The 27,805-nt window shown below is 49.8% G+C and overlaps 9 protein-coding genes across 9 annotated transcripts; 4 read left to right on the top strand and 5 right to left on the bottom strand.

The window, feature by feature from the left end:
• Positions 1–470: 470 nt before the first annotated feature.
• Positions 471–2,272, bottom strand: VFPPC_06407 (clock controlled protein; the record flags this gene model as incomplete). The annotated part of the gene is made up of 2 exons (XM_018285442.1): positions 471–1,792; positions 1,894–2,272. The coding sequence occupies 2 exons, from the start codon at positions 2,270–2,272 to the stop codon at positions 471–473; spliced, it is 1,701 nt and encodes a 566-aa protein (XP_018142590.1).
• A 256-nt stretch (positions 2,273–2,528) lies between these two features.
• On the top strand, positions 2,529–2,969 carry VFPPC_16325 (hypothetical protein; the record flags this gene model as incomplete). The annotated part of the gene is made up of 2 exons (XM_018294078.1): positions 2,529–2,723; positions 2,769–2,969. 2 exons carry the CDS (start codon positions 2,529–2,531, stop codon positions 2,967–2,969), a joined length of 396 nt encoding a protein of 131 aa, XP_018142589.1.
• A 1,245-nt stretch (positions 2,970–4,214) lies between these two features.
• VFPPC_17918 (hypothetical protein) lies at positions 4,215–4,463 on the top strand (the record flags this gene model as incomplete). Its single annotated transcript, XM_022429590.1, has 1 exon — positions 4,215–4,463. One exon carries the CDS (start codon positions 4,215–4,217, stop codon positions 4,461–4,463), a length of 249 nt encoding a protein of 82 aa, XP_022285356.1.
• A 2,958-nt stretch (positions 4,464–7,421) lies between these two features.
• On the top strand, positions 7,422–8,962 carry VFPPC_06406 (AP-1 complex subunit mu-1; the record flags this gene model as incomplete). The annotated part of the gene is made up of 4 exons (XM_018285441.1): positions 7,422–7,460; positions 7,537–7,665; positions 7,723–8,820; positions 8,882–8,962. The coding sequence occupies 4 exons, from the start codon at positions 7,422–7,424 to the stop codon at positions 8,960–8,962; spliced, it is 1,347 nt and encodes a 448-aa protein (XP_018142588.1).
• A 556-nt stretch (positions 8,963–9,518) lies between these two features.
• VFPPC_14036 (hypothetical protein) lies at positions 9,519–10,646 on the bottom strand (the record flags this gene model as incomplete). The annotated part of the gene is made up of 3 exons (XM_018291807.1): positions 9,519–9,649; positions 9,706–10,561; positions 10,623–10,646. The coding sequence occupies 3 exons, from the start codon at positions 10,644–10,646 to the stop codon at positions 9,519–9,521; spliced, it is 1,011 nt and encodes a 336-aa protein (XP_018142587.1).
• A 2,201-nt stretch (positions 10,647–12,847) lies between these two features.
• On the bottom strand, positions 12,848–14,422 carry VFPPC_06405 (SET domain-containing protein; the record flags this gene model as incomplete). Its single annotated transcript, XM_018285440.1, has 4 exons — positions 12,848–13,297; positions 13,356–13,589; positions 13,644–14,233; positions 14,293–14,422. The coding sequence occupies 4 exons, from the start codon at positions 14,420–14,422 to the stop codon at positions 12,848–12,850; spliced, it is 1,404 nt and encodes a 467-aa protein (XP_018142586.1).
• A 656-nt stretch (positions 14,423–15,078) lies between these two features.
• On the bottom strand, positions 15,079–16,905 carry VFPPC_06404 (UV-damage endonuclease; the record flags this gene model as incomplete). Its single annotated transcript, XM_018285439.1, has 2 exons — positions 15,079–16,326; positions 16,504–16,905. 2 exons carry the CDS (start codon positions 16,903–16,905, stop codon positions 15,079–15,081), a joined length of 1,650 nt encoding a protein of 549 aa, XP_018142585.1.
• An 880-nt stretch (positions 16,906–17,785) lies between these two features.
• Positions 17,786–18,635, bottom strand: VFPPC_16324 (ring finger domain-containing protein; the record flags this gene model as incomplete). The annotated part of the gene is made up of 3 exons (XM_018294077.1): positions 17,786–18,185; positions 18,298–18,432; positions 18,514–18,635. 3 exons carry the CDS (start codon positions 18,633–18,635, stop codon positions 17,786–17,788), a joined length of 657 nt encoding a protein of 218 aa, XP_018142584.1.
• A 2,679-nt stretch (positions 18,636–21,314) lies between these two features.
• On the top strand, positions 21,315–24,694 carry VFPPC_06403 (calcium-transporting ATPase 3; the record flags this gene model as incomplete). Its single annotated transcript, XM_018285438.1, has 3 exons — positions 21,315–22,449; positions 22,500–23,941; positions 24,002–24,694. 3 exons carry the CDS (start codon positions 21,315–21,317, stop codon positions 24,692–24,694), a joined length of 3,270 nt encoding a protein of 1,089 aa, XP_018142583.1.
• Between the last annotated feature and the right edge of the window lie 3,111 nt (positions 24,695–27,805).

Raw genomic sequence — 27,805 nt, 5'->3', positions numbered from 1 at the left:
GTAAAAACCAGTGCATCACATGCACTTTGTAACACCAGATCCCATATTCCAGGGAGTGGAGTGAACGAATGTCCTGTAATCAGCCATATCCCGTTCCCGTTCCCGTTCCCGTTGCCCGCAAAAATTCACGCAAAAGGTATCATCTCAACGGACCAATCAACAAAGCAACCAACAATGTTCTTTTGCCCCAAAATGACTGCTGCGTCCAAATGCCAAACTTCCCATATTTCAAGGTGGGCACCTTTGGGACAACACCCAGCTCTCCTCGCCAGATTCCACAACGGCGAGAAATGCCGGTCACTGCATCTTTTGCCTGCTACGCGGCTGATCTTTCAGCCACGGTTCCCCGTTCTAGCATGTGCCCATATTTCGACACCATTTTGTTGTTTTTCCGAGTTGTATCATCAACGCCCATTTCCCACTGCTCGTTTCTCTTCCTCCTGACCCATAACCATTACCAGAAAGGCGCATTAAGCAGCCATTTTGACATCCCCGTTAGCCTCCACAGTGGTCGCGGGCGATTCGAGTCGAGGCGACTCAAGCTGGTCACTGTCGTTTGTCGGCCGTCGTCTTTTGCCCATCCGTTCACACCACTGCTCTGCGCTGACAATGGTGCCGTCCAAGACACCAGTAATCTGCGTCACCATATCCAAACCTTCCTTTGCCAAGACCATGACTTTTTGAGCACCTTCACGAACTGCGGAGTCGCTATCTTTGTCACCCGATTCGGAAGCAGTATCTGACATGCTGGCTAGCCGAAAACGTTGTGGTAGACTCGTCAGGTGGCGGCGGACCAGGATACGGGCATTCTCGGGCAAGGCGCCGCCAGCATACTTTGACACAGTGTTGATGGTCTCTTGGAGGGTTTTCAGGACATCGACTTTCAAGGTATTGATCTTGCTGGTTAGCTCGGTGCGCGCTTGCTCTGGAGTTTGTCTGTTGGACTGGCCATTAGGTTTGCCTGTCCCGTCTCCATCATCGATTTGCGATTCGCTCCCTTCCGGGTTTTCAATTTGGGCCTGAGCAGTTGTCTTCTCATATTCCTCCAAAGTAGTTTTCAAATTACCGATGACTTGGTTCATGTGATCATTTGTCCAGCGAAGCCATTTGAGACAGTATTTTAAACTCCTTAAACTTTCAGCACTCATGGCAACACTCAACCCTGACGTTGACATGATGAGTCGCGATTGCCATGAAGCGTTGGACGAGGTGGAGCGTGGCGCTTGTTGTGAATTAGACGCCGTCTCCGTATACGCTGGTGATCTCATTTCGTCGTAGGCTGGCAAGGTGTCAACGGTGCTGGCCGACGACAATCTTCGCTCGCTCTTTGGTGTGGGCGGCGACATGTCCGTGTCACCGTTTGTCATATCCTTGCTCTTTTTGTTGGCACCATCGTTTTCTTCGCCAACTTTTCGTCGTTTCTTAGAGTTACCATTGGTCTCAGAATCCGTTGAGTTCTGCTGGCGCCTGTTTCCTAAGAACCACCTTACGCCCCCTTCAACACCGGTGACTCGACCGACCGAATTCACCGTTTTAGCAAGCGGCGTCAGATATCCTTCGACGTATTCTGCGCCGGACTTGAACCGCGGGGAGAAGTTCTTTGCACCGCCATACGCGGAACTGGCGCCGCCGATGGTACTGGCCACAAAGGGATGAGCTGTTGTTAACAGAGACAACAATGGTTCGGGTTGAGGGGATCTAGGTAGGGAGGATGACGGCGTTCTGTGGTGTCCATTTATCTTCGGGCTCAACGGAGCAAGGCTAGCTGTATCAGGCGGCGACGAGACGAAGTCTACAAGCATGTTGTGTTAGTCCTAGCCTGTGAGGGCGAAAAACATGCAGACGACAAGAGCAAAAATGAAAAATAGGTCACAATATCACAGCATATCGTACCTGCTCGTAGGTCGCCAAGCGCTTCCGCAGCCAGCCGCACATCGGGATCGTCCAGGTTTAGACTATTGTTCGAGCTGTGGCGGTCTGGCGACGGTGCGCTGGTGACGCTGTTGCTGCCATCGAGGTCCATAGTGGCGGGACTGTCGGCTCGATGAGTAGAAGGGTGAGGTGGTTGACGATATGCCAAAGGTCCGTTCAGCGGAGGCCACTGAGGCGGTTGTGAGGTGAGGTTCTGTTGATCGAGCATATGGTCGCCGCGAAACGCATGGACTCCGGTCACGCTGCTTAGTGACGGCAGCATCTTGTCATTGTCATGGTGATTCAACGGCGGGAGTCTTGTCGACAAAGCATCGACATCGGGAGGAGGAGAAAACTGCATTGAAGCAGCGGCGCCTTGGCCAGGGTGCGGACTTGGGACGTGGCTTGATGATTCGAGTTTGAATTATGGCGGAGGGATGAATTGGGATGAAGCGCCAGGGTCGGTGGGCTGGCGATTCTATTAAAAAGAGTCAACCAAAGTCGCCTTTCGACGCGGAGTCGGTCGGGTGCAAGGGCAAATCAGGTTGACAGGAGGTTTCAGTCCGTGGTTTTGTAAAAGTTTAGAGGATTGGGCGTGGGAGAAGACTCGTTCGACAATGAGAGAAGCCGTGCAAGATGTGACAGCACCTGCCCGAGGAGGACGAAGATTTGATGGGTGTGGAGGCGGGTTGGGGAGGATAAGGACCGTTGTGAGACAAAACCAGCGGCTTGAGCAAGCACAAGCAAGCAACAGTTTGGTCTGGTCTGGTCTGGTTGGGAGGAGGCGGTTTCACGACCAGCGCAAAGCAAGTGCAGGATGATCTGGGGGGGCCGAGCATGTGATTGCACCAGGCAAGCCAGACAAGCCAGACTCGTTCAATCTGGTCCGTCGCAGCACTCTTCTGGTCTGGTTCATCTCGTTCGTCACAAAGCGCTGGGCGGCTGTTGGTGCTACCGCTGAAGCCCCATTTGGCTTAGGTATTGCGGGTCCCCTTTTTCTGTTCTCTCGGTCTCGCGTTGTCTCAAGCCGTGACTTCTGCCGTCATTCGCTTATGTAGTGGCTTGCTGGCTGGTGGTCGGCTGGTCCAAGACTGGTCGTCTCTTTTTTGCTTCTTGTTCGAGTCAGGCAAGCGCCCCAACAAATTTCGGGGACTGGCCCTGGGGGCCTGCTGACAGTGCGCCGACAATTGGCCACTTACCTGTCACAACAGATGTATGTCGGATGTCACATTTGTAATTTGTAATAGGAACAAATACAGTGCAGTACGGAGCACAGAGAGGAACTATTTTGGATGTGCTTGGCAGATGTGCATACCGAAAAGTCGTGCTGACTGTCTGTGATTAAAAATAGACGATGAATGGAGTCAATGATGTTGGTTTTTGCAGCCCAAGCAAGGAACTGGTACTTGTGAATAGAGGAAACTCCCTACCACGGTCATCTGGCATGCTCCTTCCCTTTCACACTTATCGCCCAAAGGTAAGAGCGTCCCGGCCATTTCTGCCCATCTCGCTGCTCCTTTTGTGGTTGGCACTTGGTGCTTTCATTGCTGATTAGGCAAGAGCTGGGTGGTTAGATGCAAGCCTGCCTTTGGGAGAATTCTCCATCTCAAACCGCATGTGGCATTCAATGTTGATTTTGTTATCAACACTCTGCTGGTGCCAACAATCCTGAATAACCTCGCCTCAAAAACTTGGCATCTCGCAACCATTACCGCCAGCTTCCAGTAGGACACTGGCCATTTCTGCGTCAACGAGATACTCCTACAGCAATTGTCACCATCCCGGTGGTGTTCTCCAGGCGATGCCGTAATGGGTGGCAGACATGACCCCCGCTGTAAGGCACTGATCTCCAGACGCCATCCCGCCTTCAGCTGCAAGGAATTGCAACCATTGTTGGGTATGATGGGAGAATTGGGGGTCCAGCCGGAGTTCGGGAACACCTTGCCCACCGATGATCGCCGTCCCCTGCGCTACACTACGAAGACATTCGGTTTCCTCTGGCTCTGCCTTCCAGCCAGTGGCAACAGACATCTGCCACATCACATTTGACTCTCAAAATGACAGGACCCAATATTTGACCTCGCAAACTTGATTGAGGACACATCATATCGTGCCTTCGAGGCCGGGGCAATTTTCATCAATCACAGCCGCCAAATCGCAGCATATTTGCAAGACGCAGCACTTGATTGCTTCATACTTGTGTCTTGGCACATGTAAGCAAGATTTATAGCGGAGGCACATGGAGAAGGGTTGTCCCAGTCAGTGGCTTTGTACTTCTTGGAACACAGCACACCACTGGCCTGATGAGAATGCTGGTCGATTCCACACCATTATTGTCTGGTCATGTCCGTGCTGAGCAAAAAGCGACGGCCGTCCCGTTCCGTTACATTCTTTCGCTGGTTGGATTTACACGTGCTGCTCGTCACCCGGCAGGTGGGGAAATCACATGCAATAGTACCACAATAGAAGTTCCATTACACAACCCAGAAACGCTAGTGGCATCCAAGCTGGAGCAAACCCCAGCTTGTGATATCAGGCTAAAGCACGGCTAACCCAACAGAAGGCATGTCACAGGCCGAACAGCCTGTTCCAAGCTGGAAATTGGCACCTTCCGCACGATGCTCGCTATCATTCTTGGGCGATTCCAACCCTAACGAGCGACGGTGATGAAGCAAAGCGATTGTCATCACAAGCCACTGACAGCAGTCACGGATTTGGATAATGGCCTCGCCATCATTCAATGTCCACGGACAATCCACAACCCAGTTACTAAACTGGATATTGCCTTGTTACAGATCGTCAGCTTCAATTTCTGGCACTTCTTGCAAATGCAATGTCCAGTTCTCATATCCTTCGGACGTTGGCGTGAATGGCGGCGAAGCTCAGCCCCCTGTATTACGTACAAGATCTTCTTGAACAGGGGAGAGCCAAGTGCTCAGTGAAAATGCCCCCTCAAATCACCGACGGACTTTGTTCCCCAGATTGAAGCATTAGGACAGAATTGCCTCAAGGTAGCCACCAGCTGAGCCATGTTACTGGGTCCCTGCCCAAAAGAGCCAGGATGAAATGCATAGTCAGGGTTGATTGAAGGAGGAGCAAGGAACATGACAATCAAAAACTTGGGGGTCTCCTACAAACTACCCATTGCACGGGCCAATCCTTGGTCATATGATGCCAAACTACGCAATTTACTTTGTTGCTCCGATATTCGATTACCTACCGTGCGACCATTCGACACCGATGCTTTCTGAAGTCCAAATGCCTACAAAACAGTCCACCAATAAGGGGTCGTCCCCGCAAAGCAGGCGGGAGTTGCCCTTCTTGGGAGCTAGCCCATCTCACGATCCACTTCATCTGCAACACGAAGACCCATTCCAAGACGGCTGATGTCCTTTTTTGTTGGGATATGAATCCATATGGTTCAGAGTAAAGGTACAGTAACTCCATAGGAGAGGGACCATATTCAACACTGGACGTCCACGGCAATGGCATGAGCCGTCAGCCTGACAGTTACATATATTTGCCCACGGAGGAGGACCTACACTTTGGCAGAATCACATGCCTGGCCAGGTTGGCTTAAACATGGGACAAGAACTTTTTGACACGAAGGCAAGCTAAGAATATGCATGACGACTTTGCCTTCCCTGGTCCCCTGACCTTGAAATGTCGTTGGTGACGGTCGCAACCCAGCACAACCTCTGAACTTATATTAATAACACAGCATGCATGATGAGATATGTATCAGTTTGTCTGTGCCCAGCGCCACCATGAGGAATATTCCGCTGCTCCACCATGGTGAGATAGGACAGTGACAGAGGACAAGGGGTAGCATGATCTCTTGAGCGTACCATGCACTCAGTTTGCCAGGACATTGCTTCATGTGAAAAAGGTACATTTGCCGTGCCTGTGCGCAATTTCTGGCGCTTCATGCGGACTAATCGGTATCTAAAAATGGTCAGATCGTCCCCAGACGGTAAAACCGCATGGGCTACAGTATTCATCCAACCAACCCAGTCTCAGCTGGTCACGGAATCGCATTGTACAACCAGCAGCTTGCACACGATGTGCCGTGACCAAAGAGCATGCCCAGATCGCACTTTGGGCTCGTTCAGGCATATCAATGCTGTGACAATGACCTGTTTGCTAATTACGTAGCACCGACCAGACACTTCACTCTACGATGCTCTCCTGTACAGTACACTGGGGTCAAAAGTATTCCAACTAACTAGGCGGTGAAAGGTATCGCATACTACGTTGTATGATACGACTTATCGAGCTGTGATAGCATATACTTAGATGCGGGCAAATACTTTTTACCGCAGGCTGTGACTTGTCGAAAGTGCCAGGCACATTAGATATGCAAATTGTCACCTCGCACAAGCCACAATCCAGGGTCTCATTCCGTAATCTGCCTACTTCGGGTTACCAGCACGAGATACTTATCTTGCAGGTCTCAGAGAAGTGTATGGCACTCTACGACACCGATAATGCACATGGGCGCTTATCGCCAACCACGTTGCTTCCGGCGGGATGTCCGACAGCATCACATGAAGACGTAGCTCCATCGAGAACCGAGTCCTTGACTTGACATATTGGGGCGGGTAAGTATGCAATCTGGATCTACGCCAGCTATTCGTGCAGCTAAGGACGGGATTGGCACATTATCGACTACTAGCAGCAGTGATCTTGCGGTAACTGCAACTGCGGAAGAATGGGCGAGTAAAACTTTGCGTAGCAGTCTGGTTCGTTTTGGCTAGACCTGCGGCCTTACCTTCCAGTCGATCGAGAATGCAGTTCGATAATCATGGGCATGTAGTCATGGTAAAATAAAATGTCTGGCTCCTCTGACGCCGCCCGAGCCACGGAAAGAAAAAAAGTACTCGGGCAGCTCTTAATGAAGCCAAAAGATATTCCCTCTCCGCGCCACCAAATCGCAGCTTCCGTCCACGGCGCCGCAGAACGACGCAACAGAATGTCATGTCGAGCACGGGCTGGGGGATGGGCTGCACTGTCTAACGGACGCGTTGGTGGGAAGGGAAGAGGAAGAAATTCAAAGCTTGAAACTGTAACTATTTTAAAGTGGGCGAAAATATTCCAGGGCACGTGACCTCATTTGCTGGGAGCAACTTTGCCGTGGTTTTGCCGTCCAATGACATTGCCAAGCCAACTGCTATCAATGACCGCCAATGGGCGTCTGCCTGGCATGAGCTACACACTGACGCAGAGGATACAAGGAGGCAAGCTCATTGAAGCCAAATTTCCAGACATCGCTCACATCACGACCAACGACTTTTGGTCACCACCACGATATTGACGGGCTCATTGCCGGGTCTGTTGCAAATCATATACCCTAACTGGATATCCACGAAGCCAAGTGCATGACGAAGCGGCCTGTGCACGAATTCCTCGACACCATCCTGCTTGGCCCGCGTGCCATTTGATTCTCACCTCCTACCCCTCTGTCATTCAACCCCCACCGCGTCAACCTCCGTTGACGGCCAAACGCAATCATGGCCTCGGCGATATTCTTCCTAGATCTCAAGGGCAAGGTGAATATGAATACCACCCCGCTCAACTAAACACACCATCCAAATAGCATCTCATCTAACGCAATTGCCGCAACAGACCCTTCTTGCCCGCAACTACAGAGGTGACATTCCCATGTCCGCCGTCGAAAAGTTCCCCGTCCTCCTATCCGACGCCGAAGAAGAATCATCCGCCGTACCGCCATGTTTCTCCCACGAAGGCATCAATGTACGTATATGTCCTCTGTCGTCATGAAAATATACTTGAAATAACAAAACAACCCAGTATCTCTACATCCGCCACAACAACCTCTACCTCCTCGCCCTGACCAAGCGCAACACCAACGCCGCCGAAATCCTCCTCTTTCTGCACAAAATCGTCGAAGTGTTCACCGAGTACTTCAAAGCGCTGGAAGAAGAGTCCATCCGCGACAACTTCGTCATTATATACGAACTGCTCGACGAGATGATGGACTTTGGCTACCCGCAGACCACGGAGTCGAAAATCCTCCAAGAATATATCACCCAAGAATCGCACAAGCTGGAAATCCAAGCACGGCCCCCTATTGCCGTCACCAATGCTGTGTCTTGGCGCTCAGAAGGTATCCGGTATCGCAAGAACGAGGTGTTCTTAGATGTAGTCGAGAGTCTGAACCTGCTTGTCAGCGCGGACGGCAATGTATTGAGAAGCGAGATCCTCGGCGCCATCAAGATGAAGTGCTATCTAAGTGGAATGCCGGAGCTACGACTAGGTCTCAATGACAAAGTCATGTTTGAAACCACCGGGAGGACCACGCGCGGAAAGGCCATTGAGATGGAAGACGTCAAGTTCCACCAGTGCGTTCGTCTGGCGCGCTTTGAAAACGACCGCACAATCTCATTTATCCCACCGGACGGTGAATTCGAACTCATGTCATACCGTCTGAACACCCAGGTCAAGCCCCTCATCTGGATCGAATGCGTCGTCGAATCCCACTCCGGCTCCCGCATCGAGTACATGCTCAAGGCACGCGCGCAATTCAAGCGCCGCAGCACAGCCAACAACGTCGAGATCATCGTCCCTGTCCCCGACGACGCCGACTCCCCACGCTTCCGGACAAACATTGGATCCGTGCACTACGCACCCGAACAGAGCGCCATTGTATGGAAGATCAAGCAGTTTGGTGGTCAGAAGGAGTTCCTCATGCGTGCAGAACTGGGTCTACCGAGTGTGAGGGGTGATGATGAACACGGCGGCGGCATGACGGGTGGATTCGGTGGCAGTATGGGTGGTGTGAGCGGCATGGGGAAAGGGGCAAAGCGGCCTATTCAAGTCAAGTTTGAGATTCCGTACTTTACAACAAGTGGTATCCAAGTGCGGTATCTGAAGATTACAGAACCAAAGGTAACTACTCTCCCCCCAATGATGTTATGACAGTTGTTGAAGAGGTAACTAACGTTTGTAGCTGCAATACCCGTCATTGCCATGGGTCAGATACATTACTCAGTCTGGCGATATTGCCGTGCGACTACCAGATGCTGTTTAGTGTTGCTGGCAAAAAGCAAAAAGGGGTACTTTATTTAATTCTGCACATTGACATTGACACGAAAAGCATAGCTCAAGATTTACACCGAGTGGCCACAATGGCAGGGCACATGTGCATCTATCACCATCAGACCATCAGGGGTTCCACTTCTAGTAGGGGATTTTACATAAAGGGGACTGACTGAGCAAGGTTGGTAAAGCAATCAATTCAAAACTAGTATAGAGAAAGACAAGAATAAAAATGTTAAAACACACTGCTTATCCTCATCTGTTTTCTTTGCATTCCTTTTCTGTTTTTGCCTGTTTTTGTTTTTCCCATCCGTCTATCCTTTTGTATAATCCAAGTTTTGTAAATGAGTGAGGGTGTTCCTGACACGTTTCGGCAAGATGAGGTTTGTTGGGTAACAAGGACCTTGTGTGTGTTCCTGACACAATCGTCTAGCCTAATAGCAAAACTGAAACTGCGATGCAATAGCAAAAAGTCATCTAAGTGGCGATCCTATATCGCCACGACTGTTGATGTGATTCAGGTGAGGGGCTCAAGCTTGTTTTACAGGTTACCCCTGAACGAGGATGCTGTTCCATTCGAGCATCGAGAGCGTCTCTTCCGTAGAGCCAACTCGGTTCTCAGGGTCCAGACAAATGTGCACAAGATAACCGCGAGGAGTTTCGAGCTCGGAATCCGGGTCTGCAAATGGTGTTAGTGTATACGCGGTCAGCGTGCTCTAAAGGAGAAAAACATACAACCAATAGGTAGGGAATTGCTTCGCCAGCGATAGCCCTTCCATAGTCCTCCGTGTCCTTCACGTCCGAGGAAGACCTCATTGATAGTTCGACGACCGTCTCTAGCATGGAATGCCATCAAACCGATTACGATGCCAAGTTGGCCGCTAAGCCCGATGGACTGCGCTGACCCATAACGTTTGCGGCAAATGTCAGGAACTAAGCTTGCGATCCAGCTAGCGTTTATGCCTGCCACAAACTTTGCTGGAACGGGAGAACGGTCGGACTGCGCAGCGGCAGGTTGGAAAATATGCCCAGAGAACGCTGCCTGAGAAACGCCCGTGTCACTGTTCACCACATGATAGAATTGCAGTGGGTGAAATTCGGGGGCGGTATTCACCCTTGCATCGCCATCGAGGGTAATAATGGGCAGTGACGGGTTGCAGGAGAAAACGGAGGCTGACTTATACTTGGATAGTGCATATTCGTTGCCACCCGCCGCCATCGTGATGCAGCCTTCACCATACTGTTGCTGGCGTACCCAACGGTAAGCAGGACCAGCAGCCGTAACTTCTCCGTTCCTGAATCTCATAACCTGGCTAACATGATGCGGGCCCTCCGGTACGTAGAACATGGGATTCTCCGGGGGGAGCACATTCAACCATTCATCCCTTCGCATGCCTGAACCGCAAGGGTCCTCGTCCTCGCCGAACTGGATTTCCAACTGGTTCACAACGAAAAGAAAGCTCACTTCCGCGTTGGTGGGCCACGAAAGTCCGCTGCTGCTCTTTTCGGAAGCCCTAGACTTGGAAGGCTTGCCGGTGCCTTTATGGTGTTTATGCTTTCTGTCGGACGATGTGGTGCCCCGCGAGCCAGACTAATAGCCATGTTAGCTAGACACATGCCTTTCTGCAAAGGCTTGGCTTCCATATACTCACACGGTCCTGATACATGCTTGACATTGCGATGAGTTTGAGCTCTTTTGAAGTGCGTTGAGGTGCTTTGAAGTGCGGACAGACTTGGGTGAAGGACTTTGAATTGGTTTGCGATAGACCACGAGATAGTTGACATCCATGCCAAACTCCGTCACCTTTTATAGAAGAACTGATATCAACACTTCTTGGGTCCGTGCCTCCATGACTGACATCGTGACGCCTCTTCTCGGTATGTTTTCTCATTGATGTTTTAGCTGCCCAAGGCGACACACCCACCAGCATCGGTGAGGCCAAGCCCTCATGTTGTGTGCCTTTTTCATCTATTGTGACGAAGTCGTCTTCAAGGATCCAAGGTAAGACTTCGGATGCCTCCCTGCATCTTGTAGCATACACCACCAGCTTCAACACCAGCAAGGCGGGCAGGTCACCGAGATTGGGGCTGGGGTTATCGTGGGTGGGGGCGCAGGGACGACATAATACTTTCATCCCGTGAGCAACTAAATGGTCTCTCGACGACTTGGTGAACAAGCTGGGTCAAACCAATCACTTGGTGAGCTTGGCTTTTCGGTAGTTGCTGATACGCTAGGTCAGTTCTGACCGATCAATCGTCAAGCAGCAGGTGCATATGCACAATTGCCCCTGGACCCGAATATGTCGGGCTTGGAGAAAGAAGGTTGCCACATGGATATGTCCAGGTCGTTTGGGCTCCTCGAATCAAAACATGGCTGATATACGATATCAAAGGCCAGGTAGCTCTGTACGGACCGAATTTCACACAACTGATGACTCGTTAGTGTGTTGCCGAGGGTGCTCCATGAGATAGCCTTGAATACCTTCCTGGGGCGAGCAACCCGCACCCGATGTTGGGTAATGCCCAAACGCAGTCACAGGTCTCGCAACGACCAATCAGTTTGAGCGGAGTTCTTCGGAGTTGGTGACGATTTTTATCGTTGTGGCTTTTGTTGCCATGAAGTTGTGTTGCGAAGAAGGTCGGTCTAGGCCGCGAGCTTGGGGCGTGCAAAGCGTTTTCTCGAGTTTATCCACCAATGCTGAGATGGAGACGAGGGAAATAACGTCATATTCGTCTAATTGCGCTGGCGTATTAAAAAGAATGTTTTCAAGAAGAGTGTTCTGCATTTGAGTCTCAAACATGTCTCTTGGGGAAACGGCGTGGCTATTTCGACCCTGGATGACACATGGCCTCCAGCAACTGTGTGGGTGGGCTTAGTTAGTTATGAGTTGCCTCAAGACAAGACAGCCAGGCTAGCCTTGCCTTGTTCCGTCATAATATCAGCCTCATTCTGCATTGTCATCCAATGAAGTTATCTTACCGGAACGATTGCACGACACTCGACCTTGTCAGAATGAGAGAATAAAACCAGGGCCTCGATGGCCGTTAAATTGGAACTGTCCTCAGGGCATGGCTTTCCCGAAGATGCGCGGGCAAGGCAAACCCGCATATGTCTACCCTAACGGCCGTAATTACACGCCGGCCGGAACAACATTTTGCAAGCATGGTTGATGTTGCACCAAGCTGGCCAGGGATGTGGCATGGCGGATCCAACGTCATAGATGCTTCCGAATGAGCTCGGCTCTGCGATCTGATCCTTCTGAAGGTGTATGGAGTAGACGTAGCAGCCTCCGGAAATCCAAGCTACTTGCCGCATATATTACTTGTACATCACTTGTCACGGCGTACACGACGTGTTGACTGAGTTCGACACATGCGCTCAGGCTTCGTAGCCGCCCGCGTGCGGGAGGAGTGAAATGTAAGAAGCATGGCGCGGACTCAAACCAGGGGACATTGCTGTAATCCAACGACAATAGACCAGATTTGGAATTGCAATCCAGACAATGCACCAAGGTTAAGACATGACGCAAAGGCAGCGAGCGAAACCACATGGGCTGGTCCACCAAAGAAATGATCCCTATTCTGGCGACTGGCTTTTTTTTCGGCTTCCAGCAACCCAGTAGAATCGGTTGGGTCGCGCACACCGTCGTCTGGTCAGACTTCTCGCGCATTCCTCTCATATGTCTTCCTTCGCTTTAGACATGCACAAACCGAAGCCTACAGCCCGGTTTCGCCATTACTTCTGACGCCGCGATCCAAGGCAGTGAATGACGATCGTTCTCGGTAAGCAATAGTTACGATTCGTGAAAATTTTTAGGAAAACGTGAATGGCGCTCTATTTTCTCAGCTATGTGGTTATCATTCGTTGACGGATGCGCTATTCGGATCGTTTTGCCTTTTTGGTTGCCGCAGAGTCCATGTCAGGCGCATCTTGGGCAGCCCTCCCCGAGAATTGATCACATGCCTCCTGTAGAAGCTTTTTCTCCCCAATCCTGACGTGAATAGCCATTCTTTGCCGTCGGGTGAGATTTTGTCCTGACAACAGAAGCTCATCTTGGGCAACTGTTGTTGGGTATCGCGACGCGATGGCCTGAAGCGCTGCGATCATTGTAGCCTGTAAGATATCATCTCTTTTTCTTTTATCCGAAAGCAAATCGCCATTCACTTTCTGTAGCAGTTTGACTGTCGTTTTTAGCTGCTCTTTCAAGTCTGTCGGTATCCCGTCCACAACAGCAGGGCTTGAGAATGTTCCATCCGCATTTGGCTCGCCGGATTCCCGTTCTAACACAAAGACATCTTCCAAGTCGTCTTCATCTATCATTTTCATCTACCACACTCGTCAGCTGCAGTGTCCTAACCGGTGAGCTTTGATCTAACCAGCTTACCGCCTTGTCCATGACTTCGTGTGGCACACCAAGCTGAGATATGAGGGAATTTTGTACTGTTTCCCAGGGCACTTCCACCACATCATATCTTGAATGTTTCTCTGTGATGTAACCATACCTTCGAAGCAGTTCGGAGTTGGGATGCGGGCCATAATAGTTGAGGATCTCCTCCCCTGCCTTGATATCACGCAGCGAAGTGACGGAAAGGTCGTCCTCTCCATGGTTGACATGTGCCTATTCGTGATTAGCAATCTGGCCATCATCAACGCGGACAGAGTTGTACAATACGTTGAATTCGGCATCCGCGTTCAAAATATCCGCCATTGCAACCATGCCCATCATTGACTTTCCGTCTCGATCCTCCACCCAGCCATCTGACTCGCCATCAATATCGGCATCTTCATTCTCCAAATCAAATGCGTAAGCCATAATGGTGCTACCCATACGATGCGCTAGCGTAATCAAATCTTGGTCGCTACAGCCATCGCTTGATAGAAAGACGGACGGGTTGCTGCGAATAGCAGGTAACAACCGTGTGCGAAACATTTCTTCGGCGTCGACCTTGCCGATTTTGTTCACAGTAGCACTAGCTTGAAGGTACGATAGCTCATCTGCAGACCAAAACATGGGCGTGTCGAAAGTCTGTGGCAGTACATCCATGTAAGGCTTCCATTTTGACTGGTCACCCAAGAAGAACTCGTACATCATGATGAGGATCAACGCGCTCCAGGAATCGAGTGCCTGCTCATCATCTTCGTCTCCATGGCTCTCAAACAAAATCGGCAGCTTCTGGCTCAACGAAGAGGTTTCGGAGTTGATGATTGCACTCCGGGGTATGGTGAAGAGAGTTGTATCAGCCGGGATATCGCGAACAGCAACTGCGTCTCCCAGATTAGTCTCGTCTGTCAAACAGCCGTCATCATCATCAGGAACAAACTTATTCCACGGCCTGCATCGCGGGACCGCAGGTCAACAATCTCAATTGAGTCAGAAAACGTGGCTCCTGGCAGAGCTTTGAACCACTGCAAAAAGGCAGCTGTTTTAGCAGCGAAGTCTTCAGATGCCATGTTGCAGCTGCTTGGTGGCGTGAGTCGTATTGCTAGTACAAGCCTCCTATTGCTTTTACAGACTCGGTCTGATGATCAAATAATGAGAAATAGAGTCGCTTGATGGCTGGATTGAAGTTGATTTGGTAGAAACGCCTGGCTCTTATGTTCCTGAGTTCCTTCCCGTCTAAATTTTAAGTGTGGGGACCTGCCAACCCTGAGACCACGGCAGTGGCGCCAATTCAAGTGGCAGAGAAAACCATGCACCATCTCAAGGTCTTGACTCTTCAATGTTCCCATCGCCCTTGACCAATACCACAGAGACAATTCACAATTCATCCCAAACAGCGATTTATCCGTTCATGGCAAAGAAATGTATGGTCTTTTTCAAGAAAACGGTCCCAACGCCTCATTTATCGCCTCAGCACTTGAGCATGCTCAATTTCACAAATTTCATTCAGGGTAACCCATGCTAGCAACAAACATACCAAGCAGCCCCTCCGTTATTTCGGCATCCATAGCATTCCAATTAGTACAATTTCTACAGTGTGTGATGGAGCATGGTACAAGTTTATCCAACAAAAACCTCGCGTATTCTGCAGCCCAAATTTTGCCTACCAGCCGATTACCCATAGTCTCCATGAACGCCTTAAAACCAGTACGCGCCAACCAATGACTTACTCCTCAGCAGCAATCTTTATCCCAGATTTGCCTTCCCTCTTCTTTGGCTTCAGCCATTCTTCCATACCCTCCGGCCAATATACCCTTCTCTCTGGCCCGCCCATGTTCAGTTGGTCGGCACTTGTCTCGGGCTCTTCGCCTGCGTCACCATTAACTTGTGGCCTCCCTTTTGCGTCCTTCTTAGCCTTCTTTGGGGGCGCCTTTGTCGGCTCATCTAGTCGTTCATGAGGGACGATGTCATTAAATAAATCCCACCCTGGAAGTTTATATGTGCGCATGAGCTCAAACACGGCCTGCTCCTTATCCTTGGCTTCGATCATCAGGTCCATGTCTGGCACACAAGGTGGCATCATCTTGACACGAGCAGAATGTTTGCGGCGATCACGAGGTGTTACAGCAGACGCGACTGGTTCGCTGTAATGCATCTTCTGCGTAATCTTCTTTTTCGTCCACGTTGCTTTGATGCGGTCAAACAAACCGATGATATCTAGCGTCCCTTCTCTGACGCTTGGGTCGAATATGATGTTGTGGTGGTGAAAATCGAGCACGAGAGGAATATTCAACTCCTCGCAAATCGGCAACAGGTCATGTACGCTCCATGACACATCGTCGTTCTCCAACACTAGTCGTTTCTTTACTCCAGTTGAAAGTTTCGCGTAATTCTCGCGGAACCGGTCCAAAGTTGCAAGTTTGTCACCATAAGTGCCTCCCATGTGTAGAATCATTACTGCATCTCTGTCGAGTTGTTCGGACAGGGAGAGCAGTGAGAGCATTTCATGATGATACTCCAAATCGCGAACAGAAGCAGCCACTACTTCCTTTCTCGGGCTGCCAATCTGTGTGAATTGACCAGGGTGAGTGGTAAGTCGATGTCCTAACTCAGATGCCAACCGACCAGCAGCTGCCAGGACCTCAGATGCGTAAGCTAAGCTGTAGCCATGCTCTGCGTGACTTGCAAAGGGGAACATCTCGCTACTTAGCCTCATAAACTTAATTCCGTACTTGTCATTCCATTTTATCATTTTACCAATGTCTTTGGCGTTTTTCAGCCCGATCCCTTTGACATATTCCAGCCCACGTTCCACGTCAGCTGGCTCGTTCTTGTCAGGTCGGTTTTTAGTTGGGTGCTCGGGCTGTGAAGGATCCCGGAGAGGGTGTCTGTGTTCAAGGATTGAGCTTATTCGACAAGTTCTGGAAGAGAATACCGGTGGATTTGCTGTCCGCAAGTACGTGTTGAGGCACGCCTATCACGGTTGTTAGTCGTTGACAAGCAACTTGTATTATTGAGAGAGAGATTACGCGACCAGCTCCTACTTTGGTGTAGAAGTGGCTATACTTACGTATCCAAGTCGCCCTGTCCACGGCAAAGGCATCCGGTCACTATTTACAGCTGGTGGGCGTTTGGCTCCTCTCTCACCTACCTCGGTTTCTGGCGAGATATCTTCGTCTAAATCGTCGGTGATCTGTGCCGTGGGTGTATTCGGTGAGGATTTTGTGTTGATGCACTTGATGGACCCGTTCGTCGCGTCCTGAAAGCCGTATGTGTCGTCTTGGGCAGCGGGAGCGACCAAGTCGGACGCCTCGATTGCTTGCCGTTGTCTTTTTGCTTCGCCCAAAAGCTTATGTTCCATTTCGGATAGAGTGTGCATTGCCCGCTCCACATCCTCTGTAGAACTCAGTCCGGCAATGCGCCCACCGCTGCCTTCGACGCCCCTAGATATCCCGCCATTTCCTTCCTTACCTCGTCTGTTGCTCCTGCGTCTCGGAGGCTCTGGTCGAGGTCGTGTCGTATGCGGCTCGTTGCGCTTTCTCTTGACCGGCATTGTCGTGATACCCGAGCCCAAAGCTGTGAGGATAGGTACTTGCGGAGCGGGATAGGCGCTTCTTCGAGTTACCTGATGCGATATGCTCAAGGCTCTGATAAGTCGCATGCACCAGAATCGGCCACCTAACCGCGGAACGGCAGCGGCAGTTTCATACGATGCGAAGAGGCGGCAGCTTTGGATGCTGAACAGCTAAATCTCACATTCCATCGCTTCCATTGGTGTATTCGAGAAGTTCGACCACGAGACGAAGGGAGGGTTCCTTTCCGAAGCTCATCTCAACAAGAATAAGTCCAAGCAGGAGCAGGAGCAGCCAATGATATTACGAGATCCAGCCGGAGTTGAAGCTCCGAAAAAACAACCAGGCAAGTCACGCGCGCGTCATATCCTTCCCAAAGAGCGCTGGGTGAGACCTGCAGCTCCTGGTAACGCCATTTGTTACTGAACACAATACGGAGTGGTCGTGCGGGCGAAAACGTCTGCCCGATCGTTGGCAAGATTCCTCGATTGCAACGGGGGCGTTTTGATGAAGTCATGGGTGATGATCGGCAGTCATCGATGATTTCTGGCACGAGCCACCCGTCATAGATCCACTTTTTCTGAGTGACACCCGCACCATGGTTGGCGCGTATTTGAACCAGGGAACCGGTTGACGAATTGAGAGCCGGAATTGCATCCGAATTTCACCAAAATGGGCAAATTTCATCTGGGGGAGCGAACTTCTCGCATTCTGCTCCGGACTTGTGGAATAGCGCTCATCTTTTCGTATTTTTCTATCGCTGAGATGATGCTTGTGGGCTAAGACGATGCTTTACAACCTAGCGCTTTACGGCAGATGTCCAACTTAAAATGCAGGCGCGGGATGGTTCACCGCCCGATTTCAGACTTGACACAATGATGCCGGTAGCGACTCAATGACAGACTGCTGGTCAAACTCGCTGCCATCTTGATCAGTCATTTGGGTACTTGTCTCGGTGTCAGGATCGTACGGTTCCCAGTATACCCTTCCACAGACAGGACACCACGTTTCATGCCCCAACCACCACTTGGCTAAGCATTTAGAATGTAAGAAGTGTCCACACACAAGTAGTTGTGATACTTCACAGTCGTAATTCATGGCTACAAGATCAGCTACTGCCGATTGCTCTTTGTCAAAAGACCCCGTATCTGTGTGACGATCGGATAATTGGAACGGCGATATTCTTTGCATAGCCCGGCGCCATAGACTGTTTCGATCTCCGTAGTGAGATTCAAGCACAAGAGGTTTGCGACATAGCTTGCTTTGTATTCGGAGACAGATCCCATGATTAGTTATCAGTCAGGAGGGCAATATGGACCATCGGGGGCTTTGACTCACCAACTCCCACCCGTCAATTCACCAAATGTGCGAGCATAAACACTGCGCCGGCCAACGGATCTGTCAATAGCAATACGCCGCACCGATTCTCGAAGGTTACGTCGAGCGACCAGGAGACTTGTGGCTCGCGTTTGTGCATGCAACCATTCCTGTCGACGTCGGCGCCGACCCTATAGGCGATACAGCGTGTTGGCAAAGAACAGGCTGCCCCGACAATTGATTAGCCCAATGGATTCCCAAAGACTAATTGCACGTGGTGGAAGCCATACCATAGGACCGCTACCAGAACTGCCACAAGATAGCCAACCATGACTTGGGCAGCCACATGCAGGTCGTGTCGAACGGTTGCGAAGATACGGAGAATGTCGGACATGTTGGAGCATAAGATTCGAGAATAGTACGTAAGTAATGAGAATATGAGTTTCCCGAGGGCAATAGTAATGTAGTAACGAGCGTGTAGGGACTCAGGGTACCCTTGGTGTTGTCGGCGAAGAGATCAATGTTTCGTGAATGTTGGCAGCTGGCAAAGTCTGACAGAACTTTAGAAGAGAGAGACTCGCCAGCTGCCAACAGTTTCAACTTAGGAAGGCGGGTGATAGACGTTGCTCTAGAATCACCAGTGACTTGAGTCCTCCTCCCTCGTTTGATGGTCAAGTTCTCTATGGAGTCATATGATTCAACTTTGGCATTTCGTGCTCCTTCTGTCTCTGTCTCTCTCCATCTCTATTATTGAATTGCATCCCCTCCCTGTCTTTTCCTTTCTTGCCCTGCTTTTCTCTCATTTTCTCTCTCTTGCGGTCTCTCTCTCGCATTGAATACCAATAGATACTATGATATATTAATGTTTAGTATATACTAGGTAGGCAAATACTTTAGCCACAGACTGTATACGTCTTGCACTATTTACACGCTCATACACCCCGCTGTCTCAAAAACACCTCCGCACGCGTCATAACGAACCGTCAATTACCGCCACTTGTTATCGAGTTATTACTGTGGCAGGGACAGGCAATGACCGCCTGGAGCATCGGCAATGCTGACTCGCGCACGTGCAGTGGAGAAAGATGCGACAGAATATTTCCTTCCCCATACTCCGTATGCCGAAGGCAGAATGTCTGTGCCATGATGGGTTTGATGAAGCGGTAACTAGCGACAATCCAATCGGTACTGAGATATGGAGATGCTGCATGTGATGATGCAATTGCACTACGGTCAGTTATGACGGAGACGGATGGTTTCTGTCGGTGACGACGCTTGGCTCCTACTTTGCCAGATTGAGCTGGGCTGCTTCTCTCGGGCTTCGACGAAGACCTCAATTTGCAACGGCAAGCCAAGTTAGTGTGGTCCACCCCCGTTGACACTGACACAAGACTGGCCTTGGCTGGTCGATGTCGGAGTTGGCAGGGCACACTTGACAATGATTACATTCCACAACAGCCAACAGTTGAGGACGAAAGCAAAGCCAATGCAAGCCAAGCCCCAATTCCCACCTTGACCAAACTTTGGTTGCTGGACCCGCATCATGTTGGCCCATAAGCACCAGAATTCTCGCCTCCACGGTCTTAACCGTCAGTAATCTTCCAACCTTATCGCTTGGCGCCGAACATCGTGGCGAAAAATCTCGACCGCCTTGGTATGCTTATTCGTTAATCCATGGTCCGCCAAGCCTGTACGAGACATGGCGGTTGGATACGTGTGTGCAACCCGTCCCGGTACACAGTGTCTGCAAACCTGCTGTGGTTGTCATCTTGCGAGGCTTGTTTTGTGAAGCGGAAGTTGCCTGGTTTGACGGTCGACGCGAATGGCAGATGCAATGGGTCTCACCATTCGGGCAAAGTGCGAGTTATTGCGAATCACCGTCGTACAAACTGATATAGTCTCTCACGGACTGGATCATCTTGCTATCGTCGGCATCTGAAGAATCTTGCAGTCTTCACTACGCCTTCGTTGTGCAGATTTGAAATTGTGGATTGTCCGCTCGTATTGTAGGCAGCCCTGAGGCCCGGTTGACTCTCCAGACAACTTGAGCAGGCAGCTCTATGAAGTATTCTATAGTGCTAACCTGCGTAACAGACTGCTAAAAGAGCGCCGTGTGTATGACCCACGAGGATCAACTCCCTAAGCTCAGAATTGCGTTTGTTTTTTGGTAGCAATTCGGCTGTGTGAAATGTCAGCCTTGCTTGACAGGTGAAGCTGGAGATGTCCGTTCGCTATCATCACGATACAGCCCTAGCCTCGATGCCAGTCATAGTATTCCCGCCATTGGCCAACATGCTGCGACACAAGTGGGACGACCATGCAATCTGGTCCGATTGTCTGACTTGGTCTCAGGTATCTCAGATGCCGAATGCAAGACATCTCAAGACAACTCCAACAGGTGAGGACAAGTACCTCAACAACATAATAACAAAACAACGACAATATCCCCTTTCATGCTAATGGCCTCGAACAAACTGCTTTATCCATTCCAACAAGACTTCCCTACGAGAAAAACGGCAGTGACCCCATCTTGGTGCAGATGGAGTTTTATGCATCCACATACACGCCATCAACTTCTCAGACTGTGCGGCACTGTATTGACTCCATACCTCACCATCACCATGGCCCAGCTGCCAAGACTGGCGAATTGGCACTATCCTGTAACTAACAATGAAAGTCCCCATCTCACCATGGAAACTTGCGGCGTGATGAAATCGAGGATGGGGCTTATTGCCTGGGTATCCCAGTATTGACATTGGCATTCATATTTCTTCTCATCGTCAATTCGCCAATGTGCTCTATCTGCCTACCCACCATGACGCCTCCCCGGACAACCTAAAAAGCTCTCTGCTCCCTCAACCTTTGGCTTCTCAACTTCATTCCGTGTGCCACTCATTTTGGTCGTCGTAACTCGGAGCTCTTTGGGGTATCCGAAGCACCTTGCTGGTTGATTCAACAACTCATCCTACGTGCCCAAGCGGAGTCTTTATACAACTACGTTTATAAACAACAACGGAATCCGTGTGATAAGGAAAATACACAACGCCTGTTATCTGATTTGCGAACGGCAGTAATGGCCGGCAAAGAAGGTGATGAGGTGCAGGCGCATGTCAGTGGGCAGGCAAACAAGCCCATGACTGCTCCTGCACACGCATTGAAGATCGACGATGTTGTTGATCAGCTCCAGGCCAACGTTGAAGTTGGTCTTAGCACCGATGAGGCCAAGAAACGGCTGGAAGAGTATGGCCGCAACGAATTTGGCGAGCAAGAGGGTGTCCAGCCGCTCAAGATCTTCATTGGACAAATCGCGAATGCCCTGACACTTGTGCTTATTCTGGCTATGGGCGCCTCTTTTGGCATTCAGTCCTGGATCGAAGGTGGTGTCATTAGTGCTGTTATTATTCTCAACATCGTTGTCGGTTTCTTTCAAGAGTTCAAGGCTGCCAAAACCATGGATTCCCTTCGATCCCTCAGCTCTCCTACTGCACAAGCGATTCGAAATGGCAACAATGAGACTGTTGTCACGGCAGAAATCGTCCCTGGTGACATGGTTGAGCTCAAGACCGGAGACACAATTCCTGCTGATATCCGTCTGGTCGAAGCAGTCAACTTTGAGACCAACGAAGCGCTGCTGACCGGGGAATCTCTCCCCGTTCGAAAGGAACCTGTTCCGACATATGCAGATGATACTGGACCAGGCGACCGTCTCAATGTTGCTTACAGCTCTTCCACTGTCACCAAAGGCCGAGCACGAGGCGTAGTATTTGCTACTGGGCTTTATACTGAAATCGGTCAGATTGCTGCTGCGCTCCGTGGCAAAAGCTCGCGACGACGTGAGCCCAAGCGTCGAGATGATGGCACTACTAGCTTCGGCCGCTGGCTTCAAGCGTGGTCTCTCACATTTTCAGACGCTGTTGGCCGCTTCCTCGGTGTGAATGTTGGCACCCCTCTTCAAAAGAAACTATCCAAGCTCGCCCTGCTCCTGCTAGGCACGGCTATTGTATGCGCCATCATTGTCCTTGGCGCCAACAAATTTGACACCAAACAAGAGGTTATCATTTATGCAGTTGCTACAGGCCTGTCCATGATTCCTGCGTCGCTTATTGTCGTTCTTACCATCACCATGGCCGCAGGTACGAAGCGCATGGTCCAGCGTCACGTCATTGTTCGCAACTTGAAGAGTCTTGAAGCTCTCGGTGCAGTTTCTAGTAAGCGTCGCACCCCCTTATACCCTGTCAATCGCTTAACTTGCCCTTAGATATCTGCTCCGACAAGACTGGTACCCTTACCCAGGGTAACATGATTGTCAAAAAAGCCTGGGTTCCAGGGCGTGGTACATACTCCGTCGGGACTACCAGCGAGCCCTTCAACCCAACGGTTGGTCAACTCGGCCTCAAGACTGCCCAACCCAAGGATATCAATTTCCGCGGCGACGATGCCGATGGTGAGCCTATTGATGGTGCTGATGCTGCTACCTCGGATGCCACGCTCAGGGAGTATCTTAACATTGCCTCGCTTGCCAACCTTGCCTCCGTACACAAGGTGGATGATGAGTGGCATGGACGAGGTGACCCAACCGAGATCGCCATCCAAGTGTTCGCGTCACGATTCAACTGGAATCGTCTCCGCCTATCCGCCGGTGAAAACGCCCAATGGCAGCAGGTTGCCGAGTTCCCTTTTGATTCTGATGTGAAAAAGATGTCTGTCATTTTCGAAAACAAGGAAACCAAGAAGCAGTGGCTCTTCACCAAGGGTGCTGTTGAGCGCCTCCTTCACTCCTGCCCTCAATATGCTGTGGGTGACGAAATCCAAGATCTGACTGAGGATATTCAGGAAGATGTGCTCAAGAACATGGAGGCCATGGCTCGCCTCGGCCTTCGTGTGCTTGCCCTGGCTAGCCGAACGGATATTCCCCATGTCAAGGAGAACGAGGCCGAGTTGGAGCGTGGCGATTTCGAACAGGATTTAGTCTTTCGCGGTCTCATTGGCCTCTATGACCCCCCTCGTCCCGAATCCGCGCCGTCCGTGCGGAAGTGCCATGAAGCCGGTGTCAGCGTTCATATGTTGACTGGTGACCATCCAGAGACCGCCCGTGCTATTGCCTTGGAGGTTGGAATCCTACCAACCAGGATGAATGAGATTGCCGCTGATGTGGCCAAGACCATGGTAATGGCTGCATCAGATTTCGACAAACTAACTGACCAGGAAATTGACGAGCTTCCTCTGCTCCCCCTTGTCGTCGCCCGATGCGCCCCTCAGACCAAAGTTCGCATGATTGAAGCTCTCCATCGTCGAAAGTGCTTTGTCGCCATGACGGGTGACGGTGTCAACGACTCGCCTAGCTTGAAGCGCGCTGACGTTGGCATTGCTATGGGACAAGCTGGATCCGATGTCGCCAAAGAGGCTTCCGATATTGTGCTTACGGATGACAATTTTGCTTCTATTCTCAACGCCGTTGAAGAAGGCCGTCGTATGTTTGACAACATCCAAAAATTCATTCTTCACGTCTTGGCGGAAAACATCGCCCAGGCCTGTACTCTTTTGATTGGTCTCGTCTTTAAGGACAAGCGCGGCATTTCCGTGTTCCCTCTGGCTCCTGTGGAAATTCTTTGGATTATCATGATTACCTCTGGTATGCCTGATATGGGTCTCGGGTTTGAGATTGCTGCTCCGGATATCATGCAACGACCACCTCAGAACGTAAGTCATCCTATGAATCATCTCAAACAGGAGTTACATTTACTAACAACACGACTTCAGTTGAAGCAAGGTGTCTTTACCCCGGAACTTTTGGTTGACATGGTGGTCTACGGCCTCTGGATGTCAGGCCTCTGCCTGGCGTCCTTCGTCCTCGTCTTATATGGTTTTGGCAACGGCGCTGCTGACCTCGGTGACAACTGCAACAACGAGTACTCTGAGGAGTGTAAGGTTGTATTCCGCGCTCGTGCCACGACATTCGCATGCCTCACCTGGTTTGCTCTCTTCCTGGCGTGGGAAATGGTCAACATGCGCCGATCCTTCTTCCGCATGCAGCCCAAGAGCAAGCGCTACTTTACGCAATGGATCATCGATGTCTGGCGCAACAAGTTCCTCTTCTGGGCTATTGTCGCAGGCTTTGTCACCATGTTCCCAATTATTTACATCCCTGGTCTGAACACGGTTGTGTTTAAGCACGCCAGCATCAGCTGGGAATGGGGCATTGTTTTTGTCGAAGCCGTCCTCTTCTTCTTGGGCATTGAAGCCTGGAAGTGGGCTAAGCGAGTCTACTTCCGGCGACAGGCGAGAAAGAGGACCAATCATCAGACTGATCTGGAGACTCGCACCTTTGGCCATTATTTTAAGAGTGGCAATGCTAGTGGCGAGGATGAAGATGGTTCCAATGTGGACAGTGAAGCCAACTCTGAGAAGAGGGATCGTTCTACGGGCGCCAACGGGGAAAAGGAAGCTCAATGACATGAGGAAGGACCGGGAAGGTCCATCGTGATTGTCGTGCGTTTCGTTTGTCGTGTCATGTTGTTGCAGGCGACATTGGATGCCCATCGCTCACTGAATGACACAAAATTAGTGTGTGTGAAGGCACTTATGCATGGTAAGAGAGAGTTTTGTGTGAGCTCTGAAATGTTTTACATGAGAGAATGGCCAAGTAGGTTTAGCGGAAAAGGTGAGTTTGTTGTTGCTAGTCGGGACTGCCGCATTCTTTTTGCATGGCGTGGTGGTGAAATGCACCGTACAAGTCGTTTAGTACAAGTAGAAAACATCGGCGATGATATAAGGTTGCCTTTAAATAAAAATGAGTGGTTAGATATCGTGTTCCAATGGTGGCTTCATTTGTTCTGCATGAATGTCCCTCGCTTGTTATCGTCAATGTAGACCTTTTTCTACATACAAAACTTCCCGTGCCAGACCCTTACCAAGGCTCAAGCGACCACCAGACACTCAGAACCAGCTAGCTTTTTACAGTCTAAAAAAGCACTATTTAGAACATCTATGTATACACCAAAACACCTTATTATACCTTATATAATGCGGTATACGATACCCTGAACGTGTTTGTATGCCTTCCCCTCCCCACTGTGAACGCTCACTACGGTGGTACCTCAGTTCCATCGGTCAAGGTGAGACGACAGCAAGGAGACCATGGCGAAAGTACTTTCTTGCATTTAAACTCCACATTTAGACGATTTCCACGGGCGTGGGCGAGTCATCAATGATGCAGATTCAATGTTGCATGTGTTGCATGAGCTTTCTATGTCGGAGATTGAGCAAGTTGTTGGTTGCTCGCTCCTTCCGTTTGTCGAACGCAGAGCAACTGACTTCCCCAGACTTGAGCCCTATCTCCCCATACACCCGCAAACTTGGGTCTGTGAGCATTGTCTGTGCTATTGATATTGACTTTCAAAGCTCGTTTGTGCTCTTGCATAGTGTACTAGCCTTGTAAGTTTCTCCTTGTTTGTGATCCATTGTCTACAACTAAATTTAGAGCTTGGATGATTCGCCGCGGTGCGAAAGTGATAAGTTGAGTCTGTGGATGTTGCCATGGGTCCCAGTACTTTATTTTGGCCCAGGCAGGAAGCTAATACGGTGGCACATTAGCTAAGCTCCGCAACTTGCTGCTAAATTAATTTTACAATAACATAAAACTACAAGCTATAATATTTATAATATTACATTAATTTACATTATATAGTATGTGGGCGGAATTGCTCACACTTAGGGGCCTAATAAGGGCTTGGAAAATCTAGAATTAGGTGTTTTTAGTAGTTAAATACTCTATGTGAAATTTATAGCTATTTCTAAATATAAATGCGGTTTTTTTGCAGGGATATAAAAACCCCCCTTTGTATGGGGTTTTTAGGTGGCGCACTCGCTATGTTGGCGCACTCGCTATGCATTTACGTTATATATTTATTTTATCTCTTTATTAATCCCTTAGAGCGCTCTAGAGCGCCTAATACTTCTAGCATTCTAACTCACTTAGATTACTAAGGTAATTCTAGTGCTTCTATCTGTCACGCGCCTAATCACGTGATACCTCTACTAATGGTTCCTTAAGCGCCTAGTTGTCTGCCCCTACTGGGCTGCCTTGCAGCTGTAGCTTCCCTATCTCTTTGAGTCCTAGTTGGTTTGTAACACCTAGCACTATTAACTATAGGGTAACTAAAGTGTAGAGCTAGGATTTCTTTCTACAGGTATACGCTATATTTTAGAGAACTACACGCTTATATTACTATTATATTGTGCATAATAAGATTTTCTAGCAGATCTATGTAAAGTCTATTCTATTGCTATTCTAGAATATTGCTAATATTATTAAAGATCTTACGCATAATATATGCTACTTATTTAGCTGCACAACTAAGGCTATTAGTTTATATCCCCTAGTATACTATGCTAATCTTGTATATAAGCGCGCATAATGCTACTTAGCAAGTTTATTTAACATGCTGTCCCTAAGTGCAGCCTAATCTGTGACTGGAATACCAGATCCAAAATAGTAAACTAAGGCTAGGTATATGTTGCATGAATTGAGGGTTCTAAGCAGGGAACACACCGAAGGGTCTTATATGTAACTAATCCTTAGAGATTAGAAAAATGGGAATTGGCCATAACGTTCGGTTTCCCTCTTAGCCCACATTATGCTCCCTTGGGTAGGGAGTCTCCGAGAACCTTAGGATAGCCGGTGTGCCCCAGGGGACAGACCGCAGTAGGGGTAACCCGAACTGTAAGTTACCTTCTCGGTTCACTCCAGAAGCATGTCTTGCCAAGTATTGTGCCAGCCAATCAGGCTTGCGGGCCAGAATACAGCAGTTGACTGGAACTTTTTAACCCACCCACCGGATGGCCCATGGGGCAGGGCTTCGGTCATACTATTGCAGGCTATGTTCATGCCGAGGCTGATTGAGTTCCCACTGTGTATCCGTGTCGTGGTATCGATATAGCTTGCATGCAAAGACCGAAAACATGTATGCGGTTATATCCGGGGTCGTGCAAGTCCACTGCCACAATCATTGTACACCGGCAAGGCAGATTTCTTTGTGTTTGAACCGGCTAGGCCGTATATGTTTCGTCAAATTGCATTTACACGTATCCAACAGTATCATTATGAATCAGTATTGGGAGCCAAACTCGTTCCCAACTCGTCATTGCAGGCACATACGGCCTCGGTACTTCATTACTATCTTGTTTCCGATTTCCGTTGGCTCTTACAATAAATGGGGGGTTTCCCCTTCGTGTGCTTCCAACCTGTTCATCTTGCAACAAAGCGGCTACTATAAAGATTACCGGGGACATCAACCGCAATGGCAATGCTGGTCGGCCCTGCTGCTTTTGTTGTTCAGGCCACAAACAAGTATTTATAACTTGGGATGATACGCTAAGCACCTCTCCAAGTAACCCTCAGTGCTGGTGCGGTTATCATAGTCGTCGAAATGCTGTGAAAGGGCACCCTGCGGGCCAGGGTGTCCTTCCAACCAACTCGACCAACTCGACCCCCAGATTGGATCGATTGGAAACTTTCACAGCAAGGATTGGTTGGAGTTGGATGAATTGGCAATCCGTGCTGTG

The sequence above is a fragment of the Pochonia chlamydosporia genome, chromosome 5, assembly GCF_001653235.2.
Source record: "Pochonia chlamydosporia 170 chromosome 5, whole genome shotgun sequence".
NCBI lineage: Eukaryota > Fungi > Ascomycota > Sordariomycetes > Hypocreales > Clavicipitaceae > Pochonia > Pochonia chlamydosporia.
Note: the sequence above shows the minus strand (reverse complement) of the source record. Positions and strands in the feature narration are given on the sequence as shown.